The sequence below is a fragment of the Oculina patagonica genome, chromosome 1 (genome assembly GCF_052425735.1).
Source record: "Oculina patagonica isolate OP01 chromosome 1, crgOcupat, whole genome shotgun sequence".
NCBI lineage: Eukaryota > Metazoa > Cnidaria > Anthozoa > Scleractinia > Oculinidae > Oculina > Oculina patagonica.
The window spans coordinates 46,340,149-46,362,078 of NC_135758.1; the positions used below are offsets into that span (position 1 = coordinate 46,340,149).

At 38.3% G+C, this 21,930-nt stretch overlaps 2 protein-coding genes across 4 annotated transcripts in view; both read right to left on the reverse strand.

The window, feature by feature from the left end:
* LOC144634019 (microfibril-associated glycoprotein 4-like) overlaps positions 1–12,903 on the reverse strand; it is a 79,422-nt gene extending 66,519 nt beyond the window's left edge. The window contains exons 1-3 of one of the 3 annotated variants that reach the window (XM_078492963.1): positions 12,244–12,903; positions 11,330–11,710; positions 9,785–10,791 (exon numbers count right to left, since the gene is read on the reverse strand). In XM_078492963.1, the coding sequence (XP_078349089.1) occupies positions 10,532–10,791; positions 11,330–11,710; positions 12,244–12,490 (888 nt within the window). In that variant the 5' untranslated portion in view covers positions 12,491–12,903 and the 3' untranslated portion in view covers positions 9,785–10,531. Of the gene's footprint in view, positions 1–9,784; positions 10,792–11,329; positions 11,711–12,243 lie in introns of those variants that run through there. The other 2 variants (XM_078492970.1, XM_078492978.1) reach the window with 2 other exon arrangements.
* A 4,619-nt stretch (positions 12,904–17,522) lies between these two features.
* Positions 17,523–21,142, reverse strand: LOC144634062 (microfibril-associated glycoprotein 4-like). Its single transcript, XM_078493016.1, has 3 exons — positions 20,746–21,142; positions 18,756–19,136; positions 17,523–18,504 (listed from the first exon to the last, which is right to left on the reverse strand). The coding sequence occupies exons 1-3, from the start codon at positions 21,011–21,013 to the stop codon at positions 18,248–18,250; spliced, it is 906 nt and encodes a 301-aa protein (XP_078349142.1). The 5' UTR covers positions 21,014–21,142; the 3' UTR covers positions 17,523–18,247.
* Between the last annotated feature and the right edge of the window lie 788 nt (positions 21,143–21,930).

Below are 21,930 nucleotides of genomic sequence, written 5' to 3' on the forward strand. Positions count from 1 at the left end.
ATCACTTTACATCAAACTCAAATGTTCATTCGAATTAAACTTAAAGAAGAATTTAATAAAACAATTATTCTATTCGCCCTTGTTAGATACGAGTCGTTATAGCCAACTCTGCGCGAAGCGCCGAGTTGGCTATTTACCAGCTCGTATCCAACGCGGGCTCATAGAATAATTGTTAAATATTCTGTATATTCCAAGTCACTTTGCTTGTTGTTTTTTACATTTTCATCCTGTGATTTATAACAAAAGCTCCGTTTGAAAGTTACTATAGTTTACTTTATAATTACTCTATGGACATTTCCAAGAGATTTTCAAGCCAAAAGAGTAAATATGCGGGTAATAATGACTAACTTGATGATGTTATCTTTGTTCAGACTGCATTAGTTAACGAATTGGAGCACAGGCACTACTGTTCCAGTACTTTTTTTTTTCTTTGTTTAATTTACATCCTTTTGAGGCATCGGGCCACCGTCTAGGAGGACTTTGAGAGCATACAGCTCACGTGTGACGAACCTTCCACCCTGAGGGCCTGCATATCATTGCATAAAAAAGGTGGGCCTATTACCTTGGTGTGGGATATGGGACCCAAGGAAGCCAGAGTAATTTTCTCCATGTAAAGTGGCTGCTCACGCGTGGTGAAACAAGATATTATTTTCTCTTGTTTTTCGTTTGTTCGCCTCAGCTCACCAAGGATTGGCCGTAAAAAAGTCATGGAACGTTTTTAACAAAGAAGAGCAGAACGCGTCGGGGCGGATCCAAGATGGCGGCAGTTTTGCAATCATGATGTAATTTCCACGTGATGTGACGTCATCATCCAACGTGAGGTACATCAATAGATAGATTTTTGGACATACTATACTGTATATCCTTTAAATTTCATTGAGATTACTTAAATATTCTGGAATTTACACCTTGTTCTGGCTTTCATTCATCCCCTCCCCTTTAACAATCGTTGTAAGAATTTAGCAGTTCATCAAGACAATAACTTCTGGTTACAGATTTTTTTCCATTATTCTCACCACCTGTCTGTTTGACAACGTATTGAGGAGAAATTCGATAATCATCACTTTCGAAATTCAGTCACAAACAAACAAAGTAGTCTGAGCAAATACTTTCCCAGTTATTAAGTTTTATTTAATTTGCACCCCAAGCTTATCTACATGTACACATGCATCCTCCTTTAAAACAATTTTCGCCATACATTTGTTTTATCAGCAGCGGCCGGCATTATGAAGGTTGAAAGTTTGGATTTATATTACGTTTTAGAGTTGATCTAGATGCTTTAAGTGATATGTCGATTTAAAAAAAAAGTAATCATAACACAACAACTAATTTCAAACTGGCACCCCAAAAAAAGGAAAACTAAATTATTTCTCTTCTTTTTAGTAGGTTGCTATAAAGTTCTATGAATCATTATCACTGGGCTTCTCGACTAAACAACTATTTTTATTAAAAAAAATCATTTTTTTGTAGAGCCAACTTCTACTAAGAGAGCTGCAATAGTGGCTAATGAAAGAAAGGTTTTCAGTCTAGAAAACGACACTGCTTATTGATACTTTCATGGTTACTTTAGAGTTGGAGTTCTTGAAGTCTCTAAACGTTGTTAATATATAGGACATACATCTTTCTACACACGACTTTAATGACAGGATATTGTAAAAGTTGGAGATTCGTATGATTTCAGGTTTGGAAGCTCGTATCATTTAAATTTCTAGTGTTGTATATTTGTGTTATTGTATCTTTGTTTATAGTGTCCTTTTTTTAGAGAGCCACAAATTCATAAACCCCGGTGCTAAGTGGAACAAATATTTGGTTGTTTCTATTATATAAATAATGCCAAGAAAACTACAGCAAAAGCACCCTTGCATATTTTTGTTTTTGGATAAATGTTTCACTTCAGCGTAACACAAAGTATAGCGATAGCTGCGAATCTTAGAAGTCCTTTGGACGAATCTTCATCTCGGACCTCTTAAAAGACTCATCATTACTCTTCCAGTGTAACCAGCGGATTCCTCGGTTATCTATCTTCCCACTGAGGTACAAACCATTGAGGTGTGAGACATGACAATACCCGTACCACCAGTCGCCCTTCCAAGACAAGGCACAGTTGGATGACGAACTGTCATTATCGCGGTCTTTGGTGGAAAATGGTCTTCCACGATAATAACTAAAAGAATCACCAGCAGTTCCTTGAAAATAGGAAACACAGTTGAGCTAAAACGTGATTTCTCCTTGCAAGAAAGTTATTTGTACGCAAAGGATGCAGAGGTTAAAAAGGACAATGAGAACAACAGAAGACTTCAAATTCTCCCAAACCATCAGGATCGATTTTGTACACTCCACTGATCTTGTCACCGGACTGGTAAACGTCGGCACAGTTCTTGTAAACTGAATATTATATAATACAGTCAAGAAGTTAACTTATTTGATATTTAATGATCTATTTAATTTTTTCTTTCTGTGAAGAAATTGTGTTCTCCTTCGACCTGCATTAACTGGAAAAAAATGTTTTGGTCTATTTCTGACTCTTAACATTCTATTTGATGTACTGAACGCTGATAGAGGCGTCTTAAAGAAGCAGTAAGAATAATCGAAATATTAAAATCTGTTGAAATTAATCGATGCTTGAATAATAACTTAAAGAAAGAGAACAATCTTGTAAATGAGAAATGGAATTAACGAAGGATCAGGAGAATGAAAAATCTTAATGAGATATCGAGAGCTAGAGAATGACGATTTTTTTGGCTGAGTTGTCGTTTTCATATACAAAGACGATCTTGGGCGCACGAAACAAACGACGAACAAAAGGAATTTATATACTTTTAGTGCAGATATCCAGGAGCCGATTGATTTAGCGCAAACAAAGTAGCTACAGCCACATTTTTTGGCAAATTTAATACATTTACCACAATCGACAAAGTTCATAAAGTTTTGTTACAAACCTTTGCCATCCTGACCGCCAGTTTTGTTTCCCTTCAATTCCCTGATTTCTTCTTTTAGTTCGACCAGCTGTTGTTTCACTTCAGAAATCCTATTTTCGATTTTCTTGGAGTTTGGACCGGTATAGAAGCTGTTATAGTTGTTGACATTGCACTGCGAAGTTTTCTTCGTATCGTTGTTAGTTTTCGCTGGTTTTGACGTCAGCTTTGAATTGGCAAGTGACGCTACGAAAAAACCAAACAAAATAGCTTGGAAAAAATATTTCATCCTGGAATGATGTTTGTCAGTATACTGATTTCTTACAACTGAAGCGGCATCAAAAGCTTCAAAGAAGCGAGTGGAGCTCTAAGACTATACTGTTTTAGTGATATATGTTGGTTGAGCTTCCCAGCAAGATTTTACGCGTCAGTGTTCCTCTAATATGCGCCCCTCAAGTTCCCAAAACGAAATAAGCATCCGCACGCTAACTCCATTGGATCAATTATGGTAAATAAGACATCGTCGTCGCTGTTGTTGTATTAGTTTCTTTTGACTTGTTCTATAACTATCTCCTATTAATGTTTATAAACAGTAAATTTAATGTACCGTCATTAATTATGGTTTTCCAAACCGGCAAAATAATTCTCAAATCAACTCTCAATGCACGCAGCCGTGGGAAAGTCACGCGAGCATTGCATATGGCAGTGCGCGAAACGCGAGACAACAGGAATAGAGTTGTGAGCCCACGGAAGTTTACGAGGGAGAATGGAAGCAGCTTGTCTGCCCCACGGACTTTCTCTGTCAAGTCCTTCGCTCGTGCTTCGCGTACATCTGAAACAGGGATTGCTTAGAATTGGCAACGTCTGCGTGACAGGGACTTTAGGCTGCGTAACAGCTTAGCAGGAGCTTGAGTACCGGTAATTAATTGGGCGCCAGACAATCGGGATGGACACGCGAGACACGCGAGAGCGAGAAGACGCGCGTGGCAAATAGAAAGAGCGGCAGCAAGAGAGACCCACAAAAAACGTTTATTTTCCCCAAGAAGACAGAGCCGAAGATAACGTGAAGTGAAAAATTAATGGTATTAATTTATACTCGCTATGACGTAGGTTTGTTGAGTGGTCTTGAGTGCACTACCGAATGTATGCGAGGAGCAAATTAATTTGCCACTTTCTATCAAGGACCAGTCACGCGAGCACCCCTTTCACTTAAGCTAGTCACGCAAGTGTCAGCGTGACGCAAATGCGCCAATTAATTTCTATACTTTACGTAACTGAGACCAGTGATAGTTTAATATTATAGGTTTATAACGAAGTTAGTGTTCCATTTACCCATGTATGGCATTTTGGTATTGCCAATTAAGGTCAGTTAAGTTAAAATTATATCTGTTTACTTATCTTTGGATCACGACTTAAGTTGGTAATCTTTCTTTTTCAAGATTGCATAAACCGTAGTCTATATTGCAGCCCAAGTGAAGCACACAACATAGCATTATTAGCTAGCTTGTTAGCTAGCTTATCCAAACAGTTTCCTGATCTGGAAAATCAGGTTGGGCAGAGGACCAGCAACCCCTCCCATAAAAAAAATAATTGCTACGGAAACTACATCAGTAACGAATGCTATTCGGGAACGGACTAGTGCGACCTGTGACATCCCTGACGAGAGTTTTCTCCACTGGGGTGGCACGACTATGACTGCTTCAGGTGAAAGCCGCAAGGAAGCCGGGAGCATGAAAAGGCCGCATGAAACATCTCTCCTTACACCCAAAGACCACTTGAACATAGGATGTTGGAACATCAGGACAATGTATACCATCGGAAAAACAGCGACAGTAATGAAGGAAATGAGAAGGTACAAACTAAACATCCTCGGCCTCAGTGAGGTAAGATGGACAGGTTTTGGGGAAGTGAGGACAACGAAAGGCGAGACAATCATCTACTCTGGACGTGAGGAAGGACACCACAGTGGTGTTGCCCTGGCGATGAACGATGAGACAAGGAAATGCATGATGAAATGGAACCCCATCTCGGACAGGATTATCAGCGCGCGGTTCTACTCTAAGTACGTGAAGATGACAGTTATCCAGATCTACAGCCCTACCAACAAGGCTAGTGATGAGGACAAGGACGTTTTCTACGAGATGCTCCAGAGAGAGATCGATGCTACACCACTTCATGACCTACTGATTCTTCTCGGAGATGCAAATGCCAAGGTAGGATCCGATAACACTGGCTGGGAAGGCACCCTGGGTAATGAAGGACTTGGCATCATGAATGATAATGGCCTGATTTGCATCTCTCTGCACCGAAACAGTCTTGTCATAGGTGGCACCTGTTTTCGGCACAAAGACATCCACAAATACACATGGACATCCCCAAATGGTCGTGACAGGAATCAGATTGACCACATTGCAATCACAAGAAGATTCAGGAGATCCTTGCTCGATGTCAAAGTTCAAAGAGGAGCTGATGCCGCGAGTGACCATCACCTCGTCAGATGCAAGGTACGCTTAAAACTGGCAAGAAATAGGAAGAAACAGATGTCAAGAACCATCTATGACACTGAAAAGTTAAAAGACCCCATACAAAAGCGGAACTTTAGCATAGCTCTGAAGAACCGTTTTGAAGCTTTGGCTAGTGAAGTCCTGAGTGTAGATGATGCATGGACTGAGTATCGAGATATCTACCGCAGCACAGCGGCTGAAACTCTTGGGCAGAGAGCAAGTACGAGGAAGGATTGGTTGAGCCCCACTACCTGGAACTGCATCGAAGAAAGACGTGTGCTGAAACACAGCCTCTTAAACTGCCGCTCGGAATGCGTGAAGGAGAAAAAACAGCAAATTTACCAGAAGAAGGACAAGGAAGTGTTGAAAAGAGCGAGGGCAGACAAAAGGAGGACCCTGGAAAGAATCGCAGAAGAGGCGGAAGGGGCAACGCACCAGAATAACCTGAAAGAGCTCTACATGAAGACCAAACTACTAAGCGGATGCCTCAAGAAGCCAAGCACTGGGATACGGGCTAAGGACGGTACAGTCATCACCATAGAGGAAGAAGTGCTTGAAAGGTGGAAAGAACATTTCTACGAGGTCTTGAATGTGGCTTGCGAAGAAACTGGCTTCCCTGAAGGTTGCCAGCTCGACATCTGCGAAAAACACATAGAGATGGATACGAGCCCCTTCACAATCGAAGAAGTGAGACGAGTCATATCTCGACTGAAGAATGGTAAAGCTCCCGGTGTGGACAACATCAGTGCAGAAATGCCGAAAGCCAGCCCCGCAATTGCCTTGTACCAGCTTCTGAATATCTGCAACCAGACTCCTGACCAGTGTAAAGCTCCATCTGACTGGAAAAAAATCTCTCCTGGCCAAAGTGCCCAAGAAAGGTGATCCATCTATCTGCGATAATTACCGTGGGATATCCTTACTATCAGTACCTTACAAGGTCTTCTGCCGACTGCTGCTGTCTAGGATGCAGGAAGGAGTGGAGACGAGATTGCGACAGGAACAGGCTGCCTACCGGAGAGGTAGAGGAACAACTGAACAGATCTTCATCCTTAGAAACATCTTAAAACAGAGCGCTGAGTGGCAAGCATCCTTGTACATTGGTTTCATCGACTTCAAGGAGGCCTTCGATAGTGTAAGACGTGACAGGCTTTGGAACATCCTTAAGCATTATGGTATTCCTTAAAACTTCGTGAACATCATACGAGAGCTTTATGATGGAAGCACCTGTTGTGTTGTTGAACGTGGGCAGACATCAGACTGGTTTCCTGTAGTGTCAGGTGTCAAGCAGGGCTGTGTAATGTCTGGTTTTCTTTTCAACATCATCATTGACTGGATAATGCACCAACAATGCAAGAAGGGGTTTGAGATGGAAGTTTACAACAGTCCTTGAGGATCATGACTATGCTGACGACATAGCTCTTCTCTCAAGCCGGCACAAAGATCTCCAAGAGAAGTGCAACCGCCTCCATCAGGTCTCGAGGTATACCGGTCTTTGCATCGACACCACCAAGACAAAGGTGTTACGAACAAACACGAAGGTTGCCAACCCAATTTCAATCAATGGACAAGACGTTGAAGAAGTCAGCTCCTTAATCTACCTAGGAGCCACAATCCAAGGGGAAGGTGGATCACATGAAGACATCAAACGAAGGCTGTCAATTGCAAGACGGGCGTATGCCACCCTCAATCCTGTCTGGAGATCAAAGATGTACAGCAAGCACACCAAGCTGAAAAACCTCAAGAGCTGTGTAACCTCTGTTCTGCTGTACGGCGCTGAGATGTGGAGGATTACATCAACAGATATCGAGCAGCTAGACGTTTTCCACCGAAAATGTCTAAGAAGACATTTCCTGGCCACACACCATCTCTAACTGTGATCTCTATGAAAGAACTAAGCAGAGACCTATCTCAGAAACCGTGAAGGTCAGGCGATGGAGATGGATAGGTCATATCTTGAGGAGGGAAAAAGACAACAATTGCCGAGTTGCTCTCACCTGGACCCCTGAAGGTAGGAGAAAGCGAGGAAGACCCAAGATTTCGTGGAGAAGAACTGTGAAAGGTGAGCGTAAAGACCTGGGCTGGACTAGCTGGAATGAGGTGAAACAGCGAGCAAAAGACCGTGAAGGATGGAGGACGTTTCTGGGCGGCCTTATACTCCAGTTTGAGGAGCGAAGAGGATAAGTGAGTATCGCTGATTAATTTTGGGGGAAGGGCAGAGTGAAGAGTGGCTTTCTTATAATTTTATTGCTTCATGCTTATAAAAGAGCAAGGAAAGGTCATTGCATGATTTGTAAGGAAAAGCCCAGCCTACCTGCACCCCCAATACACCCACCATCCCTGGATCGGCCACTGGTATTATAATCTTCTAAATTTATTATGATTTTTTTTGTTATGACGTCAAATGACAACTTGTCTTTCGGTTGCTTTTTCCTCAATTTTGATTTCTACAAAATGCATTTATAAGTTTAGTAATAGTAATTGGACTGAGTGGAATAAAATTCAGGGAGTATACAGACAAGTTATTTAAAAATCAGCCGAGCACAGCGCAATGCCGAGCACAGATAACTCTCTGAATTGTATGGCATGGGGTCCAATTACCAATTAATTGTATCAATAGCAAAATTTAAGGCTAGGAAGTATATGAGAACCTCTTTTGTGTGAAACAGTCAAAGGAACGTTACATTGGTTGTACAAACAGAAGGCAAACAGCAAGAAAGAACCCATTTAAGTGCATGTGATTGATGTGAAAATGGCATGGGTGTCCAATTACAAATAAAGTTGTAAGTTGTAATTGGACACTCATGTGATTGTGCACCAATTACCTGACAAATAGGTGTGCACAGAACTGATCAAAATAAAAAAAAAGATTAATGAAGCTAATGATCTAATAATTTGATTTTGCATCGTTTTGCTTTTGTACATTAATTCCCACGGCATCCAAGATTTCGATAATCAATACCAGTCAATATCAACTGCTAGCCTGATTATTTGATAATCAATAAACAAATTAATTTAAACTATAACTAAATTATCGAACGTGATTGGTTACCTGCAGCCCGATTTGAGCACTACTAGGACAGCGTACGCCTCATGATTGTAATTGGACAGTGTAATAATAGGACAGTTAAAGCGCCATGCCTGTGTAATTGGACAGTACGCATCATTTTGCACACACCGCATTGTGCATTCTGAGGAGTAAGACTTTTAACCATTTCGCTGCTAAAGTTTGTTTGTTTCTCAAAGTTTTGATAAATTGGTCACAGGGCTTCATTTTGTCCATTTCTGTCTGTCATCATACTCGCGTCCATCGCAGTCGTCCAGTTTCTCTATTAATCAAAACTATAACATAATAAGTCGTGTGGCTGGAAGTGTAAGGCGTTTGTGAGGAAGGGTAGGGGTAGATAATTAATTCCAATTTCCACTAATATGCTACAGTGACATACTTTAAAGGGGGCCTTCAAACGCCAGCTCACGCCTCGTGATTTTTGAGTATGACGGAATTTTGTTTATCTGTAACTTGATTTTAAGGATCGTACGAAATTTAGTCGTCAATCGGTCTAAATAAAGTACATTTAAGGAAAAAAATATTCAGCTATTGGTATAAAGAACAACAATTTCGAGTTTTCCCAACAGGAGTTGAACCTCTTTACTTCTGAGCCATGTAATTTTTATCTTAGCCTTCAAATGACGCCAGACAATTTCACATTAATTATTTTGGCTTCCATTCAAACACGTTTTCCTTTCCAGATACACTAAAGGCATTCACTTATTAACCTTGAATTCTCGAAAATTTTCAGTCGACTTATTGATAGATAAAATTTTAGTCATAGTTTTAAGCTAGGTGTTTATAAAAAGGAATTACAAAAATAGTTATGCTCTTTTGTGAATAAGCAGGATACGTTCAGAATTTGGTATTAACTTTCTTATGTGTTATGTAAGCTATCAACCCAAAAGCTGCAATCAACTAAAAACAGCGTCAAAAGGATTTTTTTCAATAGTTTTCTATTATCAAAACTGTTATAAACCATCCACTGAGTCCCTTACATTCTGGACAATCTAGTACGTTGTGAATCTGTGAACTTTTTTAAGCTGAAAAAGTGACCTGAAGGGGTAGAACCCGCTGGGAAAACGGGATTTTGGTCACTGGGACATGGAATCACAAACAAAAAAACAATGGATCTGGACTGGGATTTGGGTAATTTGGAAAACAATTGGCTGGAAAATGGAACTTACACCCACCCCCTCCCCACAACCATTTCCTTCAGGACCCACCTGAGAGATCGCTGAGTACTTTGTATTCATGAGGAAAAAACAAATGTCGATCACACTTTAAAGTTTAAGACAAAGAAGAAAAAGTCGGCAAAATTCATTTTTTCCCAATTATTTATTTTAATTAGCACCACAAGCTTACAGAGGCTTACTTCCTTGGCTTCGAACCATTTTTCGATTATATTCTTCCTAATATAATATACTTGCAACTGTAACTATTTTTCTTTAATTAAAATCTCAGGTTATTAAAACTCGTGTCACCTTGAAATATATTTTTTTTTTTGGCTTTTAGGAAAAGTAAAGTGAAATAAAGAACCTACTTCTAATAGTAACTTAAAAACTGGGTAATGACTAACAGTAGCATAAAAGGACCAATTCAAGTTAAGTCTGTGATCTTAGACTCTAAAAGATATCCTTTTAGGTTGTTTTTAAACAAGTGTTTAAAACTATATTACAGTACTTAACGTAACATTAAAAAAAACCGCTTTTAATAACTCAGCAAAAAATATTTTTAGCTATAATAAAAAAAGATAATGTTAAATGTTCTAACAGTACCTGCGAGAAAATATTAACTACAAAAAACCTTTTATGGAAAAACTTTGAAATTTACTGAACGAATATGTCTTCTCGTCCCACATCGTCCTGTGCAATGTCTTATTTTTCTTAGTATCTTCCCTATTTGTCTAAATCTTACCGCTTCTGTTAAAGTTGCAAGTTCACGAGTGAAATAACGTATATTTTCTGGTTGTTAAATACGGCACCAAGGAAATGTATACAGCAGAAGCACCCTTAGTTTTTTGATTGTTTTATTTGCCTTTTTGTTTAAGTACCCGATCGTGAATCTTAATAGTCCTTTGGACGAATCTTCATGTCGGACCTCTTGACAGACTCATTGTTATTCTTCCAGTGGTGCCATTGCATTCCTTTAGCATCGTCCTTACCATTGAGGTACAAGCCATTGAGGTTTGAGTAAGCGCAACCCTTGTACCACCAGGCACCTTTACGATCCAACGCACAGTTGACTGAGCTATGCCCATCATTATCGCGATCTTTGGTGGTGAATGCTGAGCCACGATGATAAGAAAGAGAATCACCAGCAGTGCCTGAAAAAGAAGAAAATAAAAGCTTTTCGTTTACTGAACGCTATAGAGTTGATATACAGATTTAAGGGAAGAAGAAAAATTAAGTCCCTAACTGCACTGATAAAACCCTGGCATTGTAAGCCTGGATTTTCTATTCTGACTTCTTGGCAACTGTTTTAATTTGCAGACACACGTGTAATTATCCTATTTCTCCATGATTATTCGATTTTGTTTTGCTGAAGATAAGAGATCAATACGATAAACAACTACACTCTTTCCGTTTTATCAAAAGACTCGAGTATTGCTAATTAATAACTATAAATACATCTTAGTATTCTTATTTTGTTTTGGTTATTAACCGAAATCGAAAAACAAAATGAAGCTTCATTATTGGTAACTGCAAACAGAAGTTAGAACATTAACTACGTTTTTTAACACACCTTTTAGTTTTCTTTTGGGAGATAACATGCCAGTAAATATGATTTTTATTTGTTTCAATAAAATACAATATATTGTACAGGTGCTGATTTTATTTATAAAATAATAGAGGCAAACTCACCTGAATAACTTCCCAAACTCATCTGATATTTCGCTTTCTCACTTGCCACTGAAAATGAGCTGTACTCTGCAAATGCTCTTTTACCATGGATGTCTTCCAAGTCAACGCGAAGCTTGTTACTGCTGCTTACAGTCAGGCGGTGAATCTTGTCGAGCCCGAGCCAAAACTCGCCGTTCAGATTGCCGAAGCCTCGTTTGTAGTCATCCCAAGCACGGAAGAAATCTACAGAGCCATCCCGTCTCTTCTGAAACACCGTCCATCCTCCACCGGCTGTTTTCTGATCACAGAAGACTTCAAATTCTCCCAAACCATCAGGATCGATTTTGTACACTCCACTGATCTTGTCACCGGATTGGTAAACTTCGGCACAGTTCTTGTAAACTGCAAATTTCATAATACATTAAAATAATTTAATGCAACTTTGTGCTTAGAAGAAACGAAATGTTCTATTTTCTTTCGCTTCGCTCAGCTAAATAGATAACATTTCTATTATAAGTAAAGACGCCAAAAAAGCATCAGTTTTTTTGAGCGAAGTCAAGTTAACTGGCCAGTGTATATCTACAAATGTTACATTAACAAGAAGTGTTGTATAAAGTGGCTGAAAACCCCAATTTGAATGTATGCAATACACGCTAATTAACAACTAAAAGAAATTCACTTAGTCGTTAATTGTTTTTGTTTTGTTCTTCCTAATATCAACGATTGTGTGTATGTGTATATGTTACTGAACCTTCATTTAGTATAGTTGCTTTAAAAACAGCTTGTTTTTATGCAAAAGTGAAACATTTCAGTGAAAAAACTTTTGGGGTATATTTTAGAAGACAAGGCCATGCTACTGAACACTTAAACAATTTTAACAACAGTATAACAAGCAACAAAACATAACTGAAGTTTCAAAAAGTTTTGTTACAAACCTTTTCCACCCGGGCCGCCAGTTTGGTTTTCCTTCATTTCCCTGATTTCTTGTTTTATTTCAGCCAGCTCTTGTTTTATTTCAGAAAACATGTTTTCGATTTTCTTAGAGTTTGATCCAGCGATGAAGTAATTGTTCTTGATAGTACACTGGGAATCTCCGGTGAGTGGCTTTGTCGGCAGATTTGAGTTTGCAAGCGCTGCTGTGAAATAACCCAACAGAATAGCTTGGAAGAGATATTTCATCATGGATCGATTTCTGGAACTTCCTTGTTAAAGAGTATCGACAGCTACAGGCAGTGAATTATTCTAGAAGACAAAAAAGCAGTTAATAGATCTGATCTTTGAGATTTCAAATAAGACTTTATGCGTGTCAAATTCTATTTTAGGAGCGCGCTCATCACCAATCAAATATCTCCACATTTTCAATTTGCGTGCCCAATGTCACTTACAGCTTACGAGGCCTTGATGTTTAGAATTCGTATATTTTACCAGCTTTAAAAATACTTTTAAGTTAATCAAAACCTCCGACTATTGTTTACGGAACAGAAAGAAAAAAGCATCAGTAATTGATTGAAAAAGCCCATTAATGCAGTTGAGACACACTTTAATAGCCCATAAGGCGACTAAACAGACACCTTCCGTCATTAACAGCCGATGAGTTCGTGTTGCTCAGGATTGGTATTTTTTTATCAGCTTTCTTAATTTTTTAAAGAAAATTAAAGTCTTTAAATTAAATATATTATTACACAACAGTAAAAAGGGTCCTTTGAAGACCGACATAATGTATTCGAGCCACAACAAAACCCAGAAGTTTCCTAAATGAGATCGTAATACAAGTCGTAATGTTCGGAATTCGTTTTTTTTAAATCCAAAGATGCTTAGTACCGACGTACCGCGTACCATATACCATTCAAAAAGGGTTTAACTTGATTTGTTAAAAACAAACAATTATGCAAGCTACATTAACCAAAAAACGACAAAACGCATTTACTAACGGAGTTATGGACACCTTACGTGACTCACAGCTAATGACTTTGTGATGTTTATAGTTTGTATATTTTATCAGCTTTGTAAATGCTTTTAAGAAAACCAAAACCTTTGACTTACGTATTCGTGGACGAATTAAAGAAGACCAGCAATCAGTCGAAATTATGCAAGAACATAAGGGCGATTACTAATCAGACATCTTGTTATTCTGCATAGGTTTTTGTTCCAAAGAAAACATACTTATATTAACGTATTTTTCTCCTAAATATTTTCAATTTTCCGAAAAGTTATTGTGAAAGCAACGCTTTGTCGCTACGATTAAAACAGCCAGACTTCACATAGAAGTTTTTTAATTACGTAGCTGACATAAACCGTGATCGCTGTAAATCAGAACGTATCATACCTTTGTATATTCACCTTTTTGCTATATCATGAAAAATATCAGTTCATAAACATTACTACATGGAAGCGAAAACTAATTAGTTAATCGGAATATTTAGAAATTATTCACCTAAGTGGCGGATATCCACCCCTTTTCACAAACATTTTTAGTGTTTATCAAACTAATGAAATAGCCGGCTTTTAAATTTATAGTTTTATTCTTAAAAGAATTATCAAAAAACAAAAAAATCTTTTCAAAAGGGGTTTCGACCGAAAAAATCGCGAGAAAAGTCACATGGTAACATCAAACAATCGACCAAAAAATATTTGTTTAAGTTTGAGTGTTGAATGGATTTATGAAAGTGAGAGTTCTTTTCTATTTGTTTTATTTCGTCATGGCTTACAAGGTTTGCCGTTCCTGTTGCCCGGGCAATGGAGTGAAAATTGCAGATCTGAAATCTGCCGCTAGAATCTGAGCCTTGAACAAGATGCGGGGACGATCGTAAGTTCGAAAGGAAGAACAAATCAAATGCTTGGCTGAACCTGAACTTCTTTTGATTTCCTGGAGAAAGAAGAAGAGCTAGAGGTTTTGGAAGCCAAGAAACATTTGACATCTATAAGGCGACCAGAATACTTTCAAACATGACTGGAGACGGAGATTAGTTTAGAGGAAATTTTCAAAATCGTATTCCTCTAATTTGTAATTTTTCGCCCACAGCTAAAAGCGTATATAAACAAGAGAGGATAAAGGCTTTATCCTCTCTTATATAAAGTAGTGTTTCCCGTTATATCGAAAAAATAGTGTAAATAGAAACTTTGGTGAATCATTGCAGTACCTTTCGGGAGAAATATAGACATCGACAGAATAAAGAGAATGTTGCTGTTTATCACTCTCTGTATTACGTTCTGTTATAGCGGTCACCTTTAGGGGTGTCGAATGGCCATAGTAAATGCGAGATTTTGCGAGACGGCGAGACTGTTATCTTTTCTGCGAGTCCGAGACCTTTTTAGCCTTGCAAAAGAAATCGAGACTCCGCGAAGGCGTCAAAGAAAAATTCGAGACGACGAGACCCCTGAAATTTGGCTAAAAGTTTGCGAGACAAGCATTTTTTGAAGGACCATTCCCCACTCCTACTTTTAATGGCAGCTACGTAAACTTAAATGTGAACTGAAACCTAGTAGCTTAAATTGCAGCTTTAAATCGTAATTTTTAAAGAAATTTTTGCTATCGAGATAAAAATAATTCAAGGGAAAATGAGTTTTAACCGTGTAACTATTTAGTATGCACGGAATAACTACTTACATTCAAGGTATCCATATTTTTGTTTTGATGTCTTTGGAACTCACGATCGTCTGCGGAATTAACCTGCGATCAGGCGTTACTGCGGAATCCGTGTTCAACTATGAAGGCCCAGTTTTTAGCGGCCGTTCCAAAACTGCAATTCTCTCACTCCAATCTGAAATTTCAGGGCCAGTAGTAAATGGAAAACCTGTTAACCGTGCATATTAACTAAAATGTTCAAAGTCGACGTACACTGTAGATATTGAGAGTGACGATGACAGACGTTGCTGTCGAATCATGTCTCCATAAGTAAAAAGCGTTGTCCTTTTTTCTTTGTAAACCACCATGAAAATGAATCTACTTAAGGAATCTTCATCCAAGAAAGCGAACAGAACTGACAAATTCTCTTTGAAATCGACATGGATTTTCATGAATCCATTCAACATACCAAACTCGTCGATCGCCAAATGTTGTCAGGTGATTTTCCACGCTTTTCTCGGTCGCGCACACGAAGCATTCTCTTGAAAATGATTTTTTTTTTGTTCGACAAAGAATGAAGCTATAATTTTAGGGCCGACTATTTCACTGGTTTGGTATATATCAAAGCAGATTTTATCTTCATTTCGGAGAAAAGTGGTGGATATCCACTGCTATTAACCTCCACTTCGGCGAACAATTGCATTAATAAAGTATCCCAGATACCACCAACAATTGTTTCAAATCTAGAATGTTTTGAATATTATTTACTTTTTATTTCCCAACTCGTGCTCGAAGCACAAGTTCTCTCTCGTATGTAAGAGGGCATGGCAAATGAGGTTCTCTCGTGATATTGAAGAAAAAGCGGATTGAAATAATACTAAGGAAAATATAGCCATCGAAAGGATGGAGAGAAAGTTGTTTTGGACTCTCTATAATTTACAGCGATAGCGTTTATTGTCAGCTACGTAAACTTAAATGCATATGTGCCTTTATTGCATCTTCAAAGGGCACCGTTTCACGAAGCTTTTACTATGAAAGTGAAAATAATTCAAGAGAAAAACTAAGGTTAAAAAATGTATGACTTTTAGTATTCTGAAAACAAGAACTTGTGCAAGATTACTAGGTGGCTGATGAGTAACTTTATTCAGACACGATAAATTGGTCAGCAGAGCATGTGGGGTCGTGCAATTTTAACTAATTATATAATAAATAACTCAAAAAGGTTCAAATATGTGTACATGATTTCAAGGCACCAAAACAGTTTATATTTTTTATTCGAGCTCTCAAGCAAGATAAATTTCGCGTGTTTAATCTCATCTTTAGATATCTCCTCATTTCCAATTTACTTGCCGAAAGTCGCTAACAGCTTAAGATTTCGTGATGTTTAAAATTCGTATATTTTACCAGCTTTAAAATTGCTTTTAAGATATCCATATCCTTGGATTTACTTCTACGCAATAGAAAAAAAAAACATCAATTTGTGACTAGCTAGGAAAACCATTAATTCGGCGATGTTTGGACACGCACCAAAAGTGTTTATTGCCTTTATAGACTTAGTATAACTTTACCGGCTTTAGTAACACTTTGAAGATAACTAAAAAAGAACATGAAAACGTTTTCTAAGTACTATTTCAAAAACGAGTGCGAGTGTTTCATCACGATTTCCAAACACGAGAAAACAGATGAAAGCACGAGGCCGCTTCGGCCTCGTGCTTTCATCTGTTTTCGAGTGTTTGGAAATCGTGATGAAACACGATGCACGAGTTTTTGAAATGACTTCTCTAAAGAAACAATACAAAATTATGCAGTGTCGTATTTTTTCCCATTTTTCTTTAAAATGCCTTGTATGTGTGATTTGTTGTATTCAGTCGGCATTCATTGTATTTGTGAGCTTTTGTTTTTAATTATCCAATAGTTTCGCGTTGCACCAAATTTGTATTCTAAAAGCGTTGTGAACTTGAAGGGATTTACATATTGTTTTTGCCATGGCCGAAGGAAGGTTTCGCTCCCCGAAAACAATCGAGGAAGAAGAACTTTGCGTAGAGAGAGCAGTACCGAAGTCTACCAGATATAAAAATAAGTGGGCAATAGGGATTTTTGAGGATTGGCAACGAGTGCGAAGTGTCAATGTTCCAATACTCGAGGTTGGTGGAGTTTTTAAAGAGTATGAATTGCACAAAGTTCAGCCGCTTACGTTAAGCCGTTAAGCCGTTAAGTTCAGCCGCTTACGCCGCTTACGCCGCTTAAGTTTCTCAGAATGTGGATATGGATACTATGCCAGTCTGTTTTGGCGACTTTAAGAAATGTACTGTAAACTTTAATTTCAAATGACTTAGGCTTGTCAGTTTGTAATTTGAAATGTTTTTCCTGGTCATTGGTTATTAAAAATTAATGATTCATGTAAAGCTGTGTTTGAGTAATATATGAATATGCAGATTAAGAACAATTTTTTCACTAGTGATGAAAACGTGATGAAACACTAGTGATGAATAGGTGATGAAACACTAGTGATTTTCAACTGGTGTTTCATTGAGTTTCCAACTCATCCACCTGACCCGAATGGGGCGCTCTGGTTGGCTTATAACGTCATGAATTATTAATGAGTTTGAGAACAAATAATAGAAGACCACATCACGCTGTTTTCTTTGAACCAATTAGGAGCCAAACCAAGACCAGTTGCAGTTGGAACCGGCTGATTGGTTAGATTGATGATGCAAACATACTTGTTCTCAATAGTGGGAAGGAATAAACATTCTACGTGTTAGTTCGCGATGATTTTATTCTCAGACTCGACATATAAATTCTCCTTACTCTGGATTTCATTTATCCCTTTTTATTTTAAGGTTTCGATAAAACGCGCGCTCTGATTTGTTGAAAGAGCGTCCTTTATGAGAGTACAAAGGGGTCTGATTTTTGCTTCGGCATTTATCACGTGCTTGATTGAACATTTTGCCTTCTGAGAAAATCAATGTTATGACACTTTGAGACAGTTACGCTGAATTTAAGTAAATATGATAAATTTCATGAGCTACCTAGGTAAAAACGTTTCAATCTTATGGATTGCACTACAAAACTACAATGAACTAAACAATGGATTACAAAATGGATGCGAAAGCACTGATTAAACGTTTACAAAAACTTGACCTCTCAAATTTCTTATATTATGTCCCTTCTCGAGCACGCTCGAAATTTGAGGTTGTTTATAAAATGGAAAGTTCATAAAATTGTGCAGAATTACGGATTTTAATATTTTCTGGTTTTAAAACATTGCCAAGAAAACTAAGGCAAAAGCACCCTTACTTTACTTATTTTTTGGGGGATAGATACTTCACTCCAGTGTGACATACAGCACGCGACACTGAATCTTCAAAATCTTAGAAGTCCTTTGGACGAATCTTCATCTCGGACCTCTTGACAGATTCACTCTTATTTTTCCAGTGGTACCACGACACTCCTTTTGGGTCGGTTTTCCCATTGAGGTAGAATCCATTAAGGTTTGATTCATGACAGCTATTGTACCACCAGCCGCCTTTATAGGCTGAGGCACAGTGTAATGACCACTGGTCATTATCGCGATCTTTGGTGCTAAAAGCTGACCCATGGTGATAGGCGAGAGAATCGCCAGCGGTACCTAAAAAAAACAACAATTCAAAATAAACATGTTTCAATACTTTTATCTTTGTTTATCTGTTTGACCAAGAAACTATTTTTTCCGAAACAACGTGACGCATAAATGGCATTTCTTCCAAGAAAGGTAATTGCCGAAAAAAAAGCAAATATAACATTCAGATGTCACAATTAAATGTAGCACATTTCGCAGTGGCAAATTTCAACCATTCACAGAATTAATTAAAATCAAACTTATCAAAGGTAATGGCTCACCTGAATAACTTCCTAAACTCAACTGATATTTCGCTTTCTCACTTGCCACTGAAAATGAGCTATACTCTGCAAATGCTGTGTTACCATAGATGTCTTCCAAGTCAACACGAAGCTTGTTACTGCTGCTTACAGTCAGGCGGTGAATCTTGTTGAGTCCGAGCCAAAACGTGCCGTTCAGATTGCCGAAGCCTCGTTTGTAGTCATCCCAAGCTCGAAAGAAATGTACAGAGCCATCGCGTCTCTTCTGAAATACCGTCCATCCTCCACCGGCTGTTTTCTGATCACAGAAGACTTCAAATTCTCCCAAACCATCAGGATCGATTTTGTACACTCCACTGATCTTGCTGCCGGACTTGTAAACTTCAGCGCAGTTCTTGTTAACTGCAATTTGTACAGTTTAAGGAAGTCAGCATGCAATTCCTCCCTCTGAGACTTAATTCGTTATTACAACATATATTCGTTAAAAACTGCCTTAAAAATTAAAAAGTCGACACTGGTTTAAAAAGATTGTTTCTGGACGTTTTGGTTATGTTACTTCTGTTACCTTCTTCAGCAAAATATGTAAATTGTAAAACGGCGTCCCTGGCCGGTGTTATAAGGAGAAAGACCCTTACGCACACTAAAACACGGATGAGGAGCATTCTAAAGCCATAATAACAATGGACACAAATTCTTTAATGGCCGAACACCATTTTCTTCACCATAGTTGATAGAGGGAAATGGTTAGGACGTCCGTTTCTCAATCGATAACAATCGAAAGTATTTTTTTCTGTGAGTTTGATATCGATTGTTATGGATTAAAGATTTGAATCGATATCCATCGGTTGTTGATATGGATTGATATAGATTGATTTCCGATATTGACCTCTATTGATTGACTACGCCTGGATTTATAAGTACCTTTAGAATTTTTAAAGAGGCATTGTCACCGAGATTTAGTGGCCTGGCCTTGCTAAAACGTAGTTTACTAGTGATGAAAATTGTTAAAAGTGCATGGTGAGGCCGCGGACAGGTAAGAAGAAAGTGACCTAAAACTTGAAAAGGTCCGGCCGACGTTTTTAAGTTTGACAGTGTTACTTGGAAGAAATTCACATAAAAACCATTGATTATGGTTTATTTACATCTTGACAAATGAATTTAAGCCCTTCCTTTATTTCAGTGTAAAAGTTATTTTGTTGATCACTGAGTGTACCCTCGCAGTTCTAACATAGTTAACACAAAAAACTTAGAAAGGACTTAAGGCTTGTTTAAACGAGCAATTGTTATGTGACAATTTTTATTTCCTCGTGTATACGAGGAAAATTGGACAAACTTTTATGTGACAAATATATTTGTTGAGAAGCTGGCGTGTAGTTTTCATGTGACAAATAAAAGTTGTCACATAAAAAAAAATGTTCGTGAAGACGACTCGTCGCATAAAATGTGGCAAATATTGCGACAGCGTAATTATGCGGTCCCCAGTGTTCCAATCGCCACACTGGGCACTGCGCTCGCGTATCTCTGTGCGTATCTCATTACTGGCGCAGTTGAAAAATAATTTTCTTGCCATTTATACGATCAAATATATCTGTCACATAAAACTGCCTGTGTAGACCCGGCTTTAGAAGACTTCTCGCAACAACGTGTCACTTGTTTTACGCTTTTGTTTTAAATCGTGATTTGAATTTCAGCCCCCCCCCCCCCCCCCCATGTTTGCTTAGAGCATTCATTGTCGCATTTTTCTGCATTTTTAGTTCTTCATTCTTATAACACCAGGGACGCCGTTTACAATTTACATATTTTGCGGAAGAAGGTTACAGAAGTAACCGAGACGTCCAGAGACATTCTTCTTACGCCAGTGTCAACTTTTTAAGTATTTTAACTCAGTTTTTAAAATATATTCTACTTAAAAACCATTCTACTGAACACCTAACTGAAGCAGTCTAAAACAACAGTATACACGCCACAAAACATTGCTAAAGTTTGACTCAGTTTTGTTACCGTGACAAACCTTTTCCAACCGGGCCGCCAGTTTGGTTTTCCTTCATTTCTTTTATTTCTTCTTTTAGATCGCCTAGTTGTTGTTTCACTTCAGAAAACATGCTCTCGATCTTCTGGTAGTTTGGTCCGGTGTAGAAGCTGTTGTAATTATTGTTGACGTTACACTGCGAAGCTTTCGTCGTGCCGTTGTTATTTTTCGCGGGTTCCGTCTTCAGATTTGAGTTTGCAAGAGCCGCTGCAAAATAACCCAACAGAAAAGCTTGAAAGAAATATTTCATCGCGCCGTTCAGTGGTTGTAAAATTTGTTAATATTGGGAATCAAAAGCTACGAAGAAGAAATGACTGGACAAGAGTCAAAAAACTGTTTGTGCGGATGTGTTGCTTGAGCTTCCAAGCAAGCTTTTTCCCGCGTCTAGTTCTATTTTAGGAGCGTGTTTACATCAGTACACCAATCAAATATCTCCACATTGCTGCAGGACGTCACGGTAACTAGCTTCCGGATATTCATAATTTGGTGTTTTTTTTTTTTCTACAACTCTCACCCGTCTTTGCTTGAGATGGCCAAAGATTTTCGATATCGTTTACGGATATACGTCATTTTATCTATTTTTAACAGATACTTTGTTGTTACGCAGTGTTCTCTGCATGCTCAAAGGCGATACATTTCCTTTCAAAAAATACTTGCTTAACAAGACCACTTTTTCCTGAAATCTCAACAGCAACAGTTGAAATACGAAAACGTTTTTGGCTGTAGCCAAAAAAAAGCCGTTATTTCGTTTCAATTTGTGACTCTATCTGAGTACACTTCACGGCTTCTGACTTGAAGGAGTTCACATGTCTAGTAGGCATGCACTATAATTAATACGGGGAGACAATAAACACGGATTTTCATTAAAAATCTCGATATGACGCTACCATTAAAGCGGCTGGGTATCACAAAGCAGTTTGCACTTTGAGTCTAGTGCGTATCGATAATTGAAATAAGAACGAATCTTCATACAGTAGAACCCCGGTAACTCGAACTCTGAAGGGAAACTAAAAGCGGTTCGAGTAAGCGGGGTTTCGAGTTATCGGGGTCGATTGAATATTTAATTTGTCAAGTTAAAAATTGATAGTTTACTGATTTTTCAGCACTTCAGTATACAGTACAGTGCAAATTGATTTCATCTTTTCAGAAACTCAAACACGATCACAT

Bases quoted from the DNA above. Each gene is read 5' to 3' on its own strand.
- LOC144634062 (XM_078493016.1), bottom strand. From the start codon at position 21,013: ATGAAATATTTCTTTCAAGCTTTTCTGTTGGGTTATTTTGCAGCGGCT. The intron at 19,137-20,745 runs GTTTGTCACGGT...TACAAATTGCAG, and splicing joins TGGCGGCCCGGTTGGAAAAG to TTAACAAGAACTGCGCTGAA. The intron at 18,505-18,755 runs GTGAGCCATTAC...TGTTTTTTTTAG, and splicing joins GAGTTTAGGAAGTTATTCAG to GTACCGCTGGCGATTCTCTC.